Genomic DNA, 19,226 nt, shown 5'->3' on the forward strand with positions numbered 1-19,226 from the left:
TTGTCATATTTCACAAGTGAGGATATTTATTGAGACTTTCCATAATGGAGACTTTATGGAGACTTTCCACACACACACACACACACAATCCACAAAGTGCTTTTTAAGGTCTTGTATTTAATTCCAGGTATATGTTTAAGTGTATCTAGGTTATGTTCTGAGGGGTATAACATCAAGATCAGTATGTTTCCAACATCAGTAGCAGACCACATTTTGTGGGTCTGGGTCTTTCAGGGTTTGTGCTTGAGTAACTCTTTCACTTCTGTAAAGTATAACCCGCCACTGTGAGAAATTCAGTACCTTTCTTCCTCTATTACACACCATTTCCCCCTTTTTCCTGTTTGTTGGGGCATTTCAATGTCGTGAGTGTGAGTATAAGTTACCAAAGAACCATGGTTCACTTTACTTTAGCCAATGGGAGAGCTTCTTTCAATGGGCTTACAGTACTCTAGTCTAAACAGAACCTTAAAGAGGAGTTAATATGGGCGTGAGTCGTGTTTCCAAATTAGCTGGAATACTAAAATGTAATGTGGGCAGCTCTGTCCATTTCCCTCCCTACATCCATAAATACAGCATAATTATTCCCTACGGAATTCATTTCCTCATTCCTTCCCCATTACAGCAGACTTACAACGACCTACGATCTAGCATGTCAGTATATTCTCTTCTTTCTCTTTTGGAGGGATTTCCCTGATTGTGGTCAGGGTGGTTTACTGTATCTCTTGCCCAGCAACACCCACTTACTGTAATCCCAAGAGTAGTGAGCATGATATGAGTCACTTCTGCTGGATGTCTTAAACATTTAAATATGTAGCATGTCTAATAAGCCATATCATTTTGCTATGTTGAAGTCACACTGACTAAATAGGAAAAGGATAATAGCTGTAACAAACACTTGGCCAGAAAACACATACCAAAACCAAAAGAAAAAAAGTAATAAAGAAAAAAAAAATGTATGACCATTGTGACATTATTTTGATTTCCTTTCACAATTCTCATTACCGTAATGCTTCCAGACACTTTGCTTTTTATTACTGTAATACAATATTTTTGTAATCAGGAGTACCTCAAATATTACGATGTATAATCAAGTGTAAACACTTCAATTCAATTTACTTTTTTAACTCATGTTAATGAGAATTGGGGAGATTTGCTTGTTATAAAAATGTCACAATGCAAACATTTTTTTTTTAAAATACCTTAATTTTATGCTAAATAATATTTATTTAGATTTTGAATTCAAATGTGACACGTTCCTGGCTTTTCATGAGTGTTATTACCATGCAACAAATGCAAATTCTACACTATCTTGTATTACCACCTGTTTTGAGTCCCAAATTCTGGTTTTGAATCAGAGAGGAAGCAACACGCAACATACACAACACTAGAAGACTTTTAACCTTTTATCACACAGTGGACAAAACAAAGGGTGAACAAATACATTCTTCAAACTTTACAGTTGTGTTGCATATAATAATGTCATATATAGAGAAACTGTGAAAAGTAAAAATACACTTTAACTCTTGTGATAATAATAATAATAATACAGCATCAATCCTTCATGAACACCTCACTTCAACCTAAATATTCTTTGATCGCAGCCACTGAATCAAATCTGCATCACATGAAATACTGTCAAATAAATAATGTAAACATTCTTGTGCAGAAATGGCCCCTTTTAGTTGCAGACATCGCTGATGAAAATAAAACTCTTAAAATAATCCATTACTACTGGTGGAAAAGTTGATCCCAGCTGCTGCGCACGCCGAGATAAAAGAGACAGTTAAGTTCATTGAGGCACTGAAATTTTGATGAAGAAATCTACTCTTGAAGCACGCATCTTCCAAAACATTTCAAAATGTCCCTTCCAGGTCCTCAAAGCACTCATCATCCATCTAGAACAAATTGAGAATTTTTCCAGCTGGTTGGACAGTTTCTTCCTTCTGGTTACACTGCGGCACCTTCAAGAGAGTATTAGCAGCAGATTATGCAATTAAATTCAACAGGTTCGTTCTGTTAAACTGTGTTCACAGATTTCATATTTCACAAATGACATTATTAAAACGGTGTCGGACTCACCAGTTGGTTGAGAGCCACATGTGACCTTATAAGAAGTCCATATGCTGATTGCAATAAGAAAAGTAGCCATAAAGCCAAACACCTGTGTTTATGTAAAAACAGGGATTAGTAACATATTAAAACGCACTTATTATGATATTTTAAAGGTTCCTGGTTTTGTTTTGAAGCTCTCCTACTCTCCTTTCTGAAAGCCTACTCTGCTCTGATTGGTCTGCTGTGATTGGTGCAATCGCCCAGTTGAACTAAATCTAGTAATAAAATGAAAATGAAAATATAATAAAGTGTCGATTGCGGCATTAAATTTAGATCTGCTCGTGTTGCATCATACTTTTTACACGTTTTTACAGCGTCGCACACCATAACCAATCACACGCGACTCTGTTGAACTTATGAATGCAATGGCCAATCAGAGGCATTAAGATTAGCCATCGCTGAAACACCGGAGTTTTGTTCAGTGTGTGAGCTGAAAACTGAATTCTGCACTCTCGCGAATACTCTCATCATAAACCGATAAACACAAGCAGATTTGGTGAATGTGCTCTTGGGAGCGTCGAAACTAATATAAATAGGTTTTTCTATTTACAACGTATTTCTGCAGCGTTGAGCAATGTAGCCAATCACAAGCATATCTGATGATTTCTTGAAAGCAATTGCCAGTCAGAAGTGCTGAGATCTACACACTCAAATCCTCTCCATATAAATAATAGTGTCGAAAATGTAATATAAAAAAAAACATAATTGAGGCACTTTAACAATATTTTACAATTATGAATTACCAAACATAAAAAGTCATTTTTGATGCTTAAAAGAGCTTTATGAGAATTGCACATGCACTGCCCACAGTGCCCAGGCGGTAACAGGACACGATGCGACATTGCAGATACGTATTTCCTGCTTCCTCTTCCTACACAAGAAGTCTTTGTGCATTTCCTTGGCCAATCAGCGCTGCATGTACTGCACATACTGCAAGCACTCACAGATCCAGCGATTAAAGATGAGTTCCCATAACTCTTCACAGCTACAACGATAGAGGCGATAAAGACCAGGATTCCTCCTACAGCATAATGTAAAAACTCCTGTGAAAGCAATTAAGAGTTCATTAGAGTAGCATATAAACGACACCTAATGCCATGATCTTCAGTTCGCAGATGCGTAAGTGAAATGTGAACTGTGCCGACTTGCCGTCAATGTCCAGTTGATGCATGTGATTTTGCTTTGAAGTCGAAACAAATACATGAGGAAGAAGAAGAAGAAGACGACGAGAAACCATGCAGTGACCACCTCAAAGTAGCGAAAGGCAGAGTGTGCATAGACCCGCTCACAGTGCACACAAAGGAAAGCAATCAGGAGGATCACCTGATCAAAACCAAATCAGATGTAGACAATTTAGGCTAATTTTTACAAATCCCTTGCCTTTCACAGACAAACACTAATATAATTACTTAGACAGAAACCACAGAATGAGGAAGCAATGCTTTTGCTCAGTAACACCTGGGATTAACTTAAATAACAAGATTTCAACAAGATAATATAACTCAGTAAATAAAACAAGACATTGGACAAAAAGGAATAATGAAGTTTCTGTTATTTTCTTTATCAGCATTAGTGACCAACATAAATTATTTTTATATTTAAGTGTTTTAATTTTTAATTTTATATTTGTTAAATGTTTAAAAAATATATCTTTTTTATGAATTATTGTCCTATTTCTGCATTGTAACACAATAATAAATACCTTACCAATTAGAACAATAAAAATGTATGCATATTATTACATTACATTATTAGGTATTAGTTATGCACAGTGTTGGGTAAGTCACTCTGAAAAAAAAGTAACTAATTACTAGCTATTAATTATATCTTCAACAGTGTAATTAGATTACTGTACTATTTGCTCTCTCTAAAGGCATTACTTATTACTAATTACTAACAGTACAAGGATAGACTTGAAATTGCTCTTTTAATTCTTTCAAATAAATCATGTAAAATTGCATAAATTATTCTTGAACTGGCCAAAGAATTTAAACAGAGAAGGTTACATTATAAACACACATTTTAACATTAGATGTTACATTTTGATGTTGAATCCACTATTGTTTTATAATAGAATTGTTCCATACAGTATTTAATACAGAACATGTAACTACAGAAAAATTAAGAGTAAAAGTAATTACGATGCAGGCTTTGCAATCATATTTGATTTGGGCTATATTACAGTTTAAGCTCAAAATATGATGTATTTCCACTTCAGTACGAACTGCTCTTGAATAGAAAGTTGAATAATTTATGCAAACACTAAAGTGATATTTTCAAGTATATTTTCCTGTAAACACTTGTGTCCTGTTGAACCGATTTCTTTGGAAATCTTTGGTTTTGGTTTTGAGGTTGCGATGTTTTTTTGTGTGGTTTCAGGTTGCAGTGCTAATCTCTCTAAATCTCTGTCATCACCGCAACCATTTCAGGAGCCGGCTGTTCCTGAGCATCCGGGGTGTGTGAGTCTCTACAAATTATCACTGCCTGTCATCACTTACCACACGCTCTCTCTCTTTCTCATGCAGCACTAAACAAAACTCTGACCACAAAACACAACAGCTGGTTAAGTAGCCAGGTTAATAAAGACATTATTTAATTTAGATAACTTTTGGGATTTTTCCTGTACGTGCGAATAGTTGTAACATCATTTCTCAAATTCCGTTTTGGTGGGTTTTGTTGTGGGCCCTCTCTTTTCACTGAGGCCCCATGTGTCACATGGCAATCTGCCATGGTACTTCGATTTACAAAATAGTTTTGAATGATTTTCCTATTCCTAATACCATGGTGTTTAATCCAACCTTTTCAAATAAGTCCATGGTCCACAAGTCCATGGTACACTGTGGTGTTTTTTTTTTTTTTTTTTTTCTATGAAAAATAACACGGTTCTGTCCATAAAAATACATTATAATAACATGATACATGTAACAACACAAAAAACAAAAACATGGTAATACCACGGTAGTTACGTTTTAGCACTTTTGTTAGTGATAATCAGGTTTAGATTTAACTTCTGGTATACTTTGCAGAGATATTTAAATAAATTAGCAACTGTAAATAAATCCACTGATTACTGTATCTTGAATGGTTCGTACATAAGCAAAAGTATTCATTGAAACTAGGAAGTTCCGTTAATCGGTCAATGAAGCACAGTGGCGGTGTAAAACAAACAGTCAGTTTCAGTTAGGCTACCATCCAACTAACGTTATCTTCCTAAAATTTTGGATTCCGTGCCTACGTTTACTTCATAAAATAAATGTGATGTAAGTAGCAGTATAACTTTATCTTACCACTTGGCCGATTTTCAGTAATCCTTGAAATGAGCGAGCATAAGCGATGTTGCAAAATCCTCCATCCACGGTGGACGTTGTTGTGGAGGTTGTAGTAATGACAGTGTGAGACATTCTGTTATATTTATCTCATTTATGAGGAACTTTACAAATAAAACAAGATTATTTTTATTTAAAGCTGCTCACATGGGACCAATGGTTGAGACAGGAAAAGTGTGTAAACTTTAACAGGGTGTGTCGGAGTGACCATAGACGTTGTTAAAACTAGGAGTCATTGCTCCTAGCGGTTTCCCATGTTATACAAAACTACCTTCGTCCACGAGGGAGCGCGTCAAGGCCCAAAAGCTGAAGCTTCCACTAAGCTGCATTCAAAACTCTCGACGTTTTTCGTCTTCTTGTAAACAAACAATTATACTCAAAAACATACATTTTTAAAATATATGAACTATAATAACTTATATCTGACCTACGAAGCAAAACACACCATACAAATATTTATAAAGTGATTTTTTTTTTATTCTCATATTGTAATCAAAAACGACTGTGATTGGTCCAGCTTGATCAGCACCTTGAAAAGTAACGGAAACCACGTGATAACACCGTTAACGTGCAGCTTCAGCAGCGATCTCTGGATAATAATTTACACATTAAAGTATAATAGTGAGTGAATTGAATATACACGTAAAGAGTTCAAATAAAAACAAATATTACTCACCTTCGTACCTGAATAAAACACAACTTCTAAGATCACTAAGCCACGCCCATTTTAATATTTACTGTAAAGGGATTGACATTTCTACCCACCTGCTCTATTTCTATTTCTATGGCTACTATAACACCAGAAGAGGAGGGACCAAAATCAACAACAGTATTCTACTATATCTAGTGTTGAATGTGTGGCCATGTTTAGTCTTTAGTTTTCTCCTGAATATATGAGAATTTTCCACCACAAGCGAAGGGGGTGTTCACAAATCACTGAACACACAAACTCACAGGTGGATATGTATATAGACTACATTCTTATGAGGATTTTCCCTTCAAACTGTGGTTATTTGGTAGTTTCTATGTTCAATTTTTTTTGTAAGGTTTCAGATAGCTCACATGCTGCAATAAAAGCTAGTTATATTGAACTGCTGCATCACACAAATAAAAAAGGAAACCAAGACAAATGTCAAATTTTAAGCTGCAACTTTATTCACATAAAATATTTAAAGGCCAGATTTTTTGTTGTTTGTTGCTGTGTTTAGATACACTTGATATCCTCTTTCAACATCGGTTTTATTTCTCTTTGAGGTCTGTTGACAAGAAGTTGGTAAAATCTATGAAAATATATATGGAGCCTTCATAAAGGTCAATTTAACTGACCCTTGACTGAGACAATGCTTTTATGATATTACACATAAATAGTCCTTACCTTTCACTTTTCACTGGTGCCTTCCGGGGGTGAGGGAGGGTGTTGGGTTGGACGGGGTCCTCGGGGGCGGACTGGGTTTGGATTTTTGTGATTCTGGGGCCCAGGAATCAGATCCACCTTTCCTCCCTCTAGTGACACCCCTTTTGAGTACATGTCATCTTGTCTAGTTTCAAAACCTATAAAGATTAAAGGATTAGTTCACCCAAAAATCATTTACTCACCCTTATGTCATTCCAAATTTGTAAGGCTTTCGTTCATCTTGGAAACACGAATGAAGCTATTTTTAATGAAGTCTGAGAGATGTGAATAAAATCCTAAATTAAATCTGTTCATCATGTAATTAATGAAAGAATTTTAGTTTTTGGGTGATCTAACCCTTATATGTGTACCTTACCCAAATATATGTACACATAACCTATATTAAAGGGTTAGGTCACCCCCAAAAAAATTCAATAAAATTAAACATATTTAATTGTCCATTATAGTAGTGTATCACATAGTAATAATACACATGTTAATATGTGACAGTACTATAATGGACAATTAAATTGGTTTTATTAATGGTTTCATACTCACCAACTTGATAAGTGCTGACATTGGCATATACTGTCTCATTAGCTTGATATATAGAGCTTTGAACCCTTTGTACATCTATATGCCTGAAAATGAAACAATTATTATGACACATTAAAGATTCCTTATTTCAGCGGCCAGTTTAATTGAATAACATTAATTCTTACTGTTGCATGACTCCCTGCACGCTTCGTCCTTTTTATGGAAATAATAACAGACACAGCACATCAGAATTTGCACAAACTATTTTAAAATAAAAACAAAGATGCACAAACATAACTTAGAAAAAGGTCATACTTACTTCTGTTTATCACATCTATAACGAACGCCACAAGCCCAAGCAACAGCAAACATCCCAGAAAACAAGTCGCTACCAAAAGACCCAAACAGTTTGGATGATTTGGTGTAAATGTTCTCTGATCTCGGCCCAGCGAGTTCACAGCTTGGCAGGTGTACACGTCCTGGTCAGAGAATGGAACTGAGCTGTTGACTGTGTAGTTGCCGAGGTCTGTTTTAATTGGACCATTTTCCAGCAGTCCAGATGAGGAGGTCCATTTCACTTCTGGAACCGGATTCCCTTGAGCAACGCATTTCAGCATCACACAGTGAGCTTTGGCATCTAAATCCAGAGACAGGCTGAGGACTTGTGCTGGAGCTACAGTTGACCATCAAAAAATATATCAGTACATTTAGTGGTCCCAATAATAATATAAACATTATATGTTTGTGTATGTATGTATTTTGAAACAAAACAAACTTAATTACACAAATTTACGGTTAGGGTTACGGTTTGGTTTAAGTTAAGTTCCTTGTAATTATGTATAATTTACTGCAATTTACTGTTAACTTATGTAACTACATCACTTTAAAATACAGTGTTACCATTGTTTAAAATCAATACAATGGTTGTCAAACTTTGTGGAACATGTTTATTTTTAATATAATGAACTACACTGGTGAGAAGTGAAAGTACTGAGAAATACTGTCCAAATACTGTCCAAATACTTAGATATATTGTATATATTACCAGCAAAGTGTGAAATCCCGGTATTGTATAGAATGCCTGATGGTTTTTGGCAAAAATACATTACCTAATTCTATACATTACCTAGGCATTCTATAGAATGCCGGATTACACACTTTGCCGGTAACATATATACCACTGTATATTTGTGTGATCATAAAAATGTGTAAAACTCACCAGTGATATTAAGCTCTGTGTATGTCGAAGAACATTTATTATAATCCAGCTCCACCCTACAGTAGTACCTTGCAGCATCGGTAAACTGTAAATTACTGATACGCAAGGAAATGTCTCCTTCCTTGGGGTTACCGTTAAGCGAGAGCTTCTCTGATGAACTTAGAACGGTGCAGTTGTTGTTGTCTTGGCTATTTGTCTTGTTGTGAAGATTGCAGTTAAAGATGAGTTCACTGCCCTTCATCCATTTGACAATGATGACGCCTTTGTAATTGTTTTGTTTTAGATGTGTGAAGACGCAGGGGAGAATCACATTCTCCCCCAAAGAGCCGTTGACCTTAGGCTGTACTGACACGGTCCATGGTGAACATGTTAGGTCTGTGGATGAGAACAGAACAATATACAATATAATAACTTCAGATTCTTGAGAAAATCTAAATCTGTTGTATCCAGTTTATATTAATTGCTTCAATTTGAATTATTTCTTACACTATAAAAATTAAAAGATAAGACTGCTAGACCAGAAGACATAATATATAAATAGAGACATAAACAAAAAATACCTTTGAGACTACAAATAAAAGAAAGGAAGCCAAACACAAAATCTCGCTTCTTTAGAGAGAACATTCTTGGATGTTCTCACAGAGAGACACTGTAAAAATGAAGGCATGCTGACTAAACTTGATGGTAAGTGTTGACTAAAACAAGGAACTGTCTGCTTACGTTTCCCAAATAACTTTTTAAGTGAACTGGTATGTGCAGGTATTTTTTTTTTCTGAAAGGCCCTGCTGCTGTTTATAATAGCATCATCCGTTAGAGAGAGAGAGAGATAGATGAAAAGAAAGAAATTATTAATGTCATGAAGTCAGTAATGTGTGATGGTGAGTCAGAACTAGGAACATGTTGCAAGTAGATTTTTTCTTTTTCATAATGATTCATAAATGTCTGCAATGGACATGCAACGGTTCAGTAAAACTCTCGGTCTGCTGGTGGTCCTTCATAGTGCAGGTGAGATTATTCAAAATAGAATTACTTATTAGAATTATTTTGCTTTGAACTTCTCAAGCTTTATAAACATCTTTCTCCAGCTACAGCCAAAGACGATGACGGCTGGTTGATGAAAGCACCAGCTGAGGTGCGGGCGACCGAGGGGTACCCGATAGTGCTGCCCTGCTCTTTCACCCACCCGCACCACACCCATCCCTCCTCCATGCATGTGGTGTGGACCCTGGGCCACGGACGGGCTGCCACAGTTCTGTTCCGCTGCACGAGCCTGAACAACAGCCAGCAGTGCCAATCCAAGACCAACCAGGACCAGCGCTACCGTCTGGAGGGCAACCACCGAAACCATGACATCTCACTCAGGATCAACAGCGTGACCTTGAAGGATAGTGACCGCTACTACTGCCGTGTAGAGTTACCGGGGCACCCTCATACAAGCTTTGAAAACACGCTGGGAACCCGTCTACGAGTGGAGGGTGAGAAAAACAACATTTGACTTGTCTTGACATGCTTTGAAATGGGAAAGGAAATAAATTGTAACATTGCATCTTTATGTTGACCAGAATTTTGCTTCCTGAATCAACATGTTTTGTTGGTGCTGGAACAACATTTCTGTCCAAACAAACATAATCCTGACCCCAACCAATTATAACCTAATCAATAGCTATCCCTAAAAAGAGAAATGTAAATAAAATAAATAAATAAAAAACCTGAATATGTTGGTATGAACTCTAAAGATACACAGGGCAACTTTTTGAGCAATGTTGCTGGGCAATGTTGCCGTCAACGGGCAACCAGATGAGACACTACGACTGATCTAAATTATCCAGATAGAAATGTATTGCCCATTTTCAATGTGAAAGTGTCCAAGGAACAATCGCTCGGCAAGATTGCCCATCAACATTGCTCAAAAAGTTGCCCTGTGTATCATCACCTTAACACCAAATTAACTGGTTGTTCCAAGACCAATAAGAATGGATTTGGAATTTATGGACCAAGGTGGATGAGCACATCGTTTCTCCTAATGCTTGTTGAATTTCTCTTATTAGAGCGCAACAGTAATGATGTATTTTTGTAGATCAACCCAGAAGTTAGTTTCACCCCGGTTCCCTCAACAAAACCCCAATTGGATTTTTCCTTTGGCTTTTGGATTATTGTGGAACATAAGTTCTGTGGCCTTATGACTTTTACAAGTTTTATCAAGATAATCTTCACAAATTAACACAAATTTTGAAGCCTAAATGAAAAAAAGAAGCTATATTTAGACTATAAACAAACTACAACATGGTCGACCTTCAACGTCACCACCAAGCTTTCGAAAACTCTTTCACTCTTCATTTAAAATATACATGATGGAAAGTTTGAGTTAGAATAGTTTGCAAAACACATCAAGGCTGTAAAAGCATACTTATTAGAGTAGATAAATTAACATGATGACATTTAATATCCCAGAAAACCTCTGTTGGCCATTTTAGCTACTGCCTTTTTCAAGGCACATATAGGCCTTGTTTCACACACAGGGCTTAGACTAAACCAGGATTAAGCCTTAGTTCAATTAGGATTTTTCAGTAGATTTTATAAACGTGCCCTTGAAAAAAACATTACTGGTGTGCATCTTGAGACAAAACAATGGCACTGACATATTTTTAAGATATGTCAGTGCAAGTTGCTTTCAGTTAAAACAACTCAAACATGCATTTTAATCTGGGACTAGGCTTAAACCTTGTCTGTGAGACTAGGGATAAAAGCTTAAAAGACCTCGAGTAGGGTATGACACATGTATTTCATGTTGTAGCATAAAATGTACAAATATTTTGAGCTTGTATTAACCGCAGACCTTATTTCAGGCATTTAACCAAAATTAGATTAAAAAAAAATCGATTATCGATGAATCCAGAAGTGCAAAAATACTTGCTTCTGGGTATTAGAATTCCTGCAGCAATTCAGTAAATTCAATGTCCTGTCAAATTCCAATTCAGTTTGGCCAATACAATTCAAATTCCACCTCATGCATTAATAGGGAGTAAAATCTTAAATTCTGACAGGCTTTGTTTATATCATTACCAGCTGCACCACGAATCCTGAGTTTGTCAGCTGAGGGGAGTGAAACATCTGGCTTCAAAGCCGTGTGTCACGTTCAGGGTTCCCCTCTTCCAGATGTTCAGTGGATCGCAGCAGATGGTGTTCTAGAGGGAGATGCTTCATTCTCACTTTCTCAGGAGGCTACCGGGCAATACCGCACATCAAGCCAACTACTGGACATCAAACCTGGAGGACAGTACATCTGTGTGGCTTCAAACTCTCTGGGGAAGGATCAAGCCACTCTCTTTGTTTTGCCCCCCAGCCCAGAGAGGTCAACCGCAAAGAGCTCCTTCTCTCTCCTTGTGTTGCTTCTTGCTCTGGCGTTGGGGACCAAGCTGCTATTGGCTCTGGGTGTGGGAGCTTGGGTGATCAAGAGGAGGTTCAGCAGCAGTGTGGACCAATGAAAAGACACAAATGTCATGCTCAAATAATCAAAACACTCTGGTCTTCAAAGTTGTTTCTTGTTCCATGTGTGTTAAAAATACAGTCTTAAAATAAAACTTCCTGTTTTGAGGTGAGCCATATCATGACTCTGACTTCCGTCTTTGTCTGACCTGTCTGGATAATCTAATAAAGTGACTTATAAAATACTAACTGATCAAATCCACAAACTGCAATTATCTGTTAAATAAGTGTCAAATAAACATTTTGAAAATTAAATTGAGTTGGAAAATATAGGGAATTTTGCATTATTTTTTGTCTTAAACCAATATAAAAAATATATTTCTGTCTTCTCGACACTTTCAAGTCAACATTAAACGGCATTCATCATCACAATTCATAGTGTTTTTTTTCTCACAAATCAAATAAAAAAAACAACAGACTGGGACTTTATTTTATCCATCAAAAATGTATTGAATCCTGTAAAATGGTATATATGACACATCCTTAGAGGGTTTGGAAAGTAAGATGACTTGGTGACAGCAAAAAAAATATATATATATTGTAAGAATTACTTGACTGTTACAGTAGGCTATTATTTTTTTTTACTTTAAATAATGTACATCTAATGACTTTAAAATGAATATCAAATAAAGCCCATGACATTATTTTGTATTTTAAAAAGGCTCTACAGAACTCCACAAAAAGTCTAAGGACTCATTTAGTTCTATTAACATTCTTTAATTAATTTCACTGTTTTAAAGCATAACCTGAATACACCTCAAAATGCATCTCAACTTGAACACTAACATATAATAGGCCAATAAGTCATATTTAGCCTAAAAAGAAAAAAAGTTAACAGTATCTTTAATGATATAGTCATTGCCCACCAAATAACATATAGGCCTACTAAGTCTAGTTTAATATAGGGGTATACAGTCAAGCATACAGTCATGAAAGCCAAAAATATATTTGAAGTTTACATAAGTATTGTATAATTGAGACATAAGTTGTTTACAGTATTAAAGTATCACTGTAAGTGAGATATTTTGTGGTTCTATAGCAAACAGGTTTCTTTTTAGAACAGCAGCGTGCGCTCTTCCACTCTAATTTATTGCTGGGGTCCAGGGAAACTGAGGCACACAAGCCTTTCTCAGGTTTTTCAGGTTGTCCTCTCTGCCAGTAAGTGAAGTTCACAGTGGATGGGAAATCGTCCTCGTTTTTCCAGTACCACTCTGTTGTGAACAAGTTGCGCCGCAGACTGATCCAGCCCTCATTGGGTTCTTGGAGTGTCATGTTCAAAACCATAATATTCACTGTGTTTTTAGCGACGATCCTGGCAAACTGATCACCGTTTTCCAAGCAGTACTTACGGGACATGAACCAGGTCATTTCATCTTTACCAAGTACAAACATCTCCGGAGTCACCAGACAACCATTACCATCTAAACACACACAAACAAATATTTGGCGTCAGTTGGTATTGAACCGTTTCCAAAGTGCTGATCAATTAGCATAGCATGCTGCTAACCGATTAACCTGACTAAAAGGTCACAGTAGTATGAACATTTCAGTATGTACAGTGAGGAAAATAAGTATTTGAACACCCTGCTATTTTGCAAGTTCTCCCACTTAGAAATCATGGAGGGGTCTGAAATTGTCATCATAGGTGCATGTCCACTGTGAGAGACATAATCTAAAAAAAAAAACCCAGAAATCACCATGTATGATTTTTTAACTATTTATTTGTATGATACAGCTGCAAATAAGTATTTGAACACCTGAGAAAATCAATGTTAATATTTGGTACAGTAGCCTTTGTTTGCAATTACAGAGGTCAAACGTTTCCTGTAGTTTTTCACCAGGTTTGCACACACTGCAGGAGGGATTTTGGCCCACTCCTCCACACAGATCTTCTCTAGATCAGTCAGGTTTCTGGGCTGTCGCTGAGAAACACTGAGTTTGAGCTCCCTCCAAAGATTCTCTATTGGGTTTAGGTCTGGAGACTGGCTAGGCCACGCCAGAACCTTGATATGCTTCTTACAGAGCCACTCCTTGGTTATCCTGGCTGTGTGCTTCGGGTCATTGTCATGTTGGAAGACCCAGCCTCGACCCATCTTCAATGCTCTAACTGAGGGAAGGAGGTTGTTCCCCAAAATCTCGCAATACATGGCCCCGGTCATCCTCTCCTTAATACAGTGCAGTCGCCCTGTCCCATGTGCAGAAAAACACCCCCAAAGCATGATGCTACCACCCCCATGCTTCACAGTAGGGATGGTGTTCTTGGGATGGTACTCATCATTCTTCTTCCTCCAAACACGTTTAGTGGAATTATGACCAAAAAGTTCTATTTTGGTCTCATCTGACCACATGACTTTCTCCCATGACTCCTCTGGATCATCCAAATGGTCATTGGCAAACTTAAGATGGGCCTTGACATGTGCTGGTTTAAGCAGGGGAACCTTCCGTGCCATGCATGATTTCAAACCATGACGTCTTAGTGTATTACCAAGAGTAACCTTGGAAACGGTGGTCCCAGCTCTTTTCAGGTTATTGACCAGCTCCTCCCGTGTAGTTCTGGGCTGATTTCTCACCTTTCTTAGGATCATTGAGACCCCACGAGGTGAGATCTTGCATGGAGCCCCAGTCCGAGGGAGATTGACAGTCATGTTTAGCTTCTTCCATTTTCTAATGCTTGCTCCAACAGTGGACCTTTTTTCACCAAGCTGCTTGGCAATTTCCCCGTAGCCCTTTCCAGCCTTGTGGAGGTGTACAATTTTGTCTCTAGTGTCTTTGGACAGCTCTTTGGTCTTGACCATGTTAGTAGTTGGATTCTTACTGATTGTATGGGGTGGACAGGTGTCTTTATGCAGCTAACGACCTCAAACAGGTACATCTAATTTAGGATAATAAATGGAGTGGAGGTGGACATTTTAAAGGCAGACTAACAGGTCTTTGAGGGTCAGAATTCTAGCTGATAGACAGGTGTTCAAATACTTATTTGCAGCTGTATCATACAAATAAATAGTTAAAAAATCATATATTGTGATTTCTGGATTTTTTTTTTTAGATTATGTCTCTCACAGTGGACATGCACCTACGATGACAATTTCAGACCCCTCCATGATTTCCAAGTGGGAGAACTTGCAAAATAGCAGGGTGTTCAAATACTTATTTTCCTCACTGTATGTATGTGTGTGTGTGTCCCTAGGTGACATTTATATGCAATTTATTTGATTGAACACTGTGTATATATAGATTTACACAATTGTGTTGATTTATTTTTAAATTAGCATATTGTTCAGCCATTTAAAGGTGCTGTATGTAACTTTTTTTATAAAATGAATCCTTTTTTTATTGCCCGTCTGTGAAGGGGTTGTAATCACACATTACAATGATCCACTTTTCGCGTTTTGCTATTACCTCTGAAGGCCAGTATTCCTATTTTTATGTGAATTCTCCGGGTCGGATTTTCTGCGAAATCCACCGGATGTGACGTGCATGCGCGCTCCCGAGCCTCTCCGTTTTATATATACAGTCAGCTAACGACATGGAGTCTGATAACACCAAAAAACGACCTGCCTCCAGCACAACACAGACTCCAACACAAACTCCAAAAAAAAAAAAATGTATCTGCTGAAGCTCGTCAGGCCAAACGTCAATCGGATCGACTCAGGACGAAAACACGGATCAACATTGGCAGAGCGTTTGAATTATGGAGAGACCTCCGCTTTGTTTTAGGTATAAAAACAGACCCTGAGTTGGCTTGAATCTTTTGGACAGGTAAGCTAACAATACTTCAAAGCATGTAAAATATATTGTGATTTTGTGCTTTAGTTGGCTCAAGTTAGACATCATTAGTTCGCCAGCTAACGCCGACCATTTGCTAACGTTATCTGATGTGAAAGACTACAGTTGAAACTTTATTGCTTTTCACGAGCACGAGCGCTGTTGTTGCAATCTGAAACATCACCGCTAGAGGCCGCTGGATCCTACATACAGCACCTTTAATTGCATCATGATTATACTTTTAAAAACATGTATAGAGTATATCTATATAAAATAATCATATTTTTCAAAATGACAGTCTTAGTAAATATGTGTAGAATACAATTATGGTAGAACATCACAATTCTTTAAACACACAGACTTACCTGGGTCCTTATTTATAGCCATTGCTGGGCTCCCATAGATACTGTCGGACTCCAAGCGTTCTATCATATATACACCAATCTTTGAGGTAGGATGCCAGATAGTGCCTATATTTTGTGCTTCCACCTTAGCCCAAGAGTACTCTGTGCCAATCATAACAGTCCAGTTGATGTCTGAAAGCTGATCATTTATTCGCACACCATTAGTGCTGGATGTATTAGCGATCACCAAAGCCTCACTCCTTGGAGAATTAAAACCTAACAGATAGCAGCCAGAGAACATGCTTGTCGGAATGAGGTCTAGAATGAGTCCAGGACTGATTAATCGGAGGGAAACATGCACAGTGGTAGAAATAAGCGAAGGGGTGTTCGCGAATAACGGCAAGATGTCTGTAGAATTTTGCACCAAAACACAATTACTAAGACCCTGACAGACGTTGCAGGATTGATTTGTTGTCACAAGTAGCTGTTTGGCACTGAAGATAGAGGGCACGAGGAATGTGGCTGGAATCTTGTCAAACACTGGGGGTCTGAGCTGGTTCAACACCATGTTGCAAAAGCAGTTTATTCTGTCAAAACACGGATGGGTCAGGAGCACAGCCACTTTGTCCGTTGCATCTAATTTTCTCACTGTCCCATTAATCTCAATCTGGAAAAGCTCGTAAGGACCGAGTGTTATTCTATTTGCCTGGCTCTGACCTCTTTCGTCAACCTGTTCGATTGTGACATTGTTGTCTCTGTCTACTGCATTGATAATCATCAGCCTAAAAGGGAGAAATCTGACCGCCGATGTCATTGAAAGGCTAAAGGACGCGGCTATCTTGGTGTAATTCAGAGCGGGGACCTGATATACCGTCCCGAGATGTTGTTCAGGCTGGACAACATGAGACTGGAATCTCCCCTGCCATCCACTCACAGAAAGAACTGTGATGTTTTTATCACTGGTGATTCGAAAAGACTTATTGGAAGAAACAAACTGGTGTTCTTCAACATTCTTTGTCAAATTCACTGTCAGAATGCTCCCATTTCTGATGCATGCAGTGGTGTTGACGGTGCCGTTGGCCATATAGGTGACATTGATCATAGTGTTTGGGTGGAGGGTGGTGATTTTCAGTAGGTTAATGGTCTTTTTATAATAGACAGCAATATTCTCAGGGAATGCAGTGATGAAACTAGTCCCACGACTGTCCATTGAAAGCCCTGTGAAAGTTCAACAGCCCAATAATCAATCAATCACAGTTTGTTTTGCTATTTAATCCAATTTATTTTCAGCCAATGGTAATCACTACTGATGCACCAATATTACTCTGTTGATAATGGAAGGTAAATACTTCTACTTGGTATCAGTATCATCATTATCATGTCTCTGAGAACACTGAAATGATGACTTGATTCGACAAAATTGGACTACTTTGAAAATATCAAAGATTTGAGTGTTGTTTTTTTTAAACAAGAACAAAAAGAAAGACTGCCAATTGTAATATATGTATAAGCGATTTCAAGGGTAGGACAATTTGATTAAAAAAACATAATCTTCTGGAGTTATCTTATGGTATTAGTGCATCCCTAGTAATCCCATTAAATAGTAACTTACCTTGACTAAACATTAAAATGGTCAACAGAACAGTCAACATGACTGCGTATTCTGCCTATACAGCTCCTCGTTGAGTGACTCGTGAAGCTGGTTTCAGATGGTAAGCCACTGCTGTGTGCTGAGCTGCCGAAAAAAGAAAGAGTAAATGACTAATTATTTAGTAGATTTGTTAAAAACACTCAGTTGATCCAGTGTTTTCACTGTACAAAATTGACGTGCACTCAAAAAGACGATAATATTTTTCCACTGAGGAGGCTCTTGTTACAGTTAGTCTTGTTACAAACCAGTGCTGAAACAAGACTACTATGTAAATTACCTGCTTTCAATATATTTTGTCTCTCATTTGCAGTTTTTTTTTACGTTAAAAATGCAGTTAAAATGTTATATTGTTAAGATATTATTACAATTTAAAATATATATTTTGTATTATACTTTTTTAAATTTTTTATATATAATTGATTCTTGTGATGGCAATTTTCAGCAGTCTCCAGTGTCACATAATTCTTCAGTAATCCTTCTAATATGATGTGGTGCTCAAGAAACATTTCTTATAATCATTTCTGAAACAAGTTGTGCTGCTAAAAAAAAAAAAATGTGTGGAAAGTAACATTATTTCAGGAATTTCTGACGAAAGTTCAAGAGAGCAGCATTTATTTGAAATAGAAATATTTTGTTACTTTATCAATTACTTTTGGCCAATTTATTGCACCATAAAAGTATTCATTATATATACACACACATACATACATGCACATCTAGGACTGTCATTACATGTTTTCAGGTGGCAGTGAAATTATTACACTGAACAAGCAAGTAAATTAAAATGAATAAGACAAATAGACATTTTATAGCTATCAAGAAGAATATATGAAACACAATCCTGATGGTTACTATTAAACAACATTAATATTTACTCTTCAGCAAATGTGTTGAGCAGCTTCAGATTGAGTAGTCACATATTAAATAAAGGTTTTGTAATGTCATATAAAGTATATTAAATACCATTAACAAAACTATTTGATAACAGGTAATATCTAGGAGGCTGTGTTAAAGCTTTTTATTCATCAAAATAAACCGATTTGTCATGTGCTTAAATTGTTGGTATTTCTAAAGAATTAACAACCGTTTATAATGACGACATCCAATTATTCTGCATCGCCTTTAATTCGATTCCCTTCTGAAGAAAAATGGTCTACATATTGTTATAGTGCTACTTTTGAAAGAAAAACATTCAGAAATATTGAAGCATTTTTATTGACTCAAATGTAATGAAAAAAATATCCTACCTTATATTTTGATCAGCGCTCTTCCTCTATTTGAACAGAATGAGCCGTGCATTCTCTGTTCTTTCAGTAAAAGAACATTTGACATTCAAAAATCGTTCTCTCCTCTCCCCATGTGGTTTTGCATAAGATGCTGGAAAGATTTGAGT

The 19,226-nt window shown here is 37.1% G+C and overlaps 4 protein-coding genes across 5 annotated transcripts; 1 reads left to right on the forward strand and 3 right to left on the reverse strand.

The window, feature by feature from the left end:
- Window positions 1-1,390: 1,390 nt before the first annotated feature.
- Window positions 1,391-5,852, reverse strand: cmtm7 (CKLF-like MARVEL transmembrane domain containing 7). The gene is made up of 5 exons (XM_084386170.1): window positions 5,400-5,852; window positions 3,262-3,435; window positions 3,057-3,155; window positions 2,080-2,161; window positions 1,391-1,961 (listed from the first exon to the last, which is right to left on the reverse strand). Exons 1-5 carry the CDS (start codon window positions 5,511-5,513, stop codon window positions 1,948-1,950), a joined length of 483 nt encoding a protein of 160 aa, XP_084242296.1. The 5' UTR covers window positions 5,514-5,852; the 3' UTR covers window positions 1,391-1,947.
- Window positions 5,853-6,571: 719 nt separating this feature from the next.
- siglec15l (sialic acid binding Ig-like lectin 15, like) lies at window positions 6,572-9,277 on the reverse strand. Its single transcript, XM_084385083.1, has 7 exons — window positions 9,148-9,277; window positions 8,588-8,962; window positions 7,688-8,041; window positions 7,554-7,581; window positions 7,390-7,472; window positions 6,814-6,989; window positions 6,572-6,694 (listed from the first exon to the last, which is right to left on the reverse strand). The coding sequence occupies exons 1-6, from the start codon at window positions 9,209-9,211 to the stop codon at window positions 6,817-6,819; spliced, it is 1,077 nt and encodes a 358-aa protein (XP_084241209.1). The 5' UTR covers window positions 9,212-9,277; the 3' UTR covers window positions 6,572-6,694; window positions 6,814-6,816.
- A 232-nt stretch (window positions 9,278-9,509) lies between these two features.
- Window positions 9,510-12,319, forward strand: LOC311276488 (sialic acid-binding Ig-like lectin 15). The gene is made up of 3 exons (XM_084386169.1): window positions 9,510-9,592; window positions 9,673-10,062; window positions 11,654-12,319. Exons 1-3 carry the CDS (start codon window positions 9,526-9,528, stop codon window positions 12,070-12,072), a joined length of 876 nt encoding a protein of 291 aa, XP_084242295.1. The 5' UTR covers window positions 9,510-9,525; the 3' UTR covers window positions 12,073-12,319.
- A 462-nt stretch (window positions 12,320-12,781) lies between these two features.
- On the reverse strand, window positions 12,782-19,204 carry LOC311275538 (uncharacterized protein). 2 transcript variants are annotated; one of them, XM_084384634.1, is made up of 4 exons: window positions 19,081-19,204; window positions 17,795-17,917; window positions 16,204-17,400; window positions 12,782-13,494 (listed from the first exon to the last, which is right to left on the reverse strand). In XM_084384634.1, the coding sequence occupies exons 2-4, from the start codon at window positions 17,832-17,834 to the stop codon at window positions 13,064-13,066; spliced, it is 1,668 nt and encodes a 555-aa protein (XP_084240760.1). In that variant the 5' UTR covers window positions 17,835-17,917; window positions 19,081-19,204; the 3' UTR covers window positions 12,782-13,063. The 2 variants fall into 2 exon arrangements, with proteins under 2 accessions (XP_084240760.1, XP_084240761.1); XM_084384635.1 differs by lacking the exon at window positions 19,081-19,204 and having other exon boundaries at window positions 12,945-13,494; window positions 17,795-17,935.
- Between the last annotated feature and the right edge of the window lie 22 nt (window positions 19,205-19,226).

This window comes from Rutilus rutilus, assembly GCF_951802725.1.
Source record: "Rutilus rutilus genome assembly, chromosome: 17".
NCBI classification, from domain to species: Eukaryota; Metazoa; Chordata; class Actinopteri; order Cypriniformes; family Leuciscidae; genus Rutilus; species Rutilus rutilus.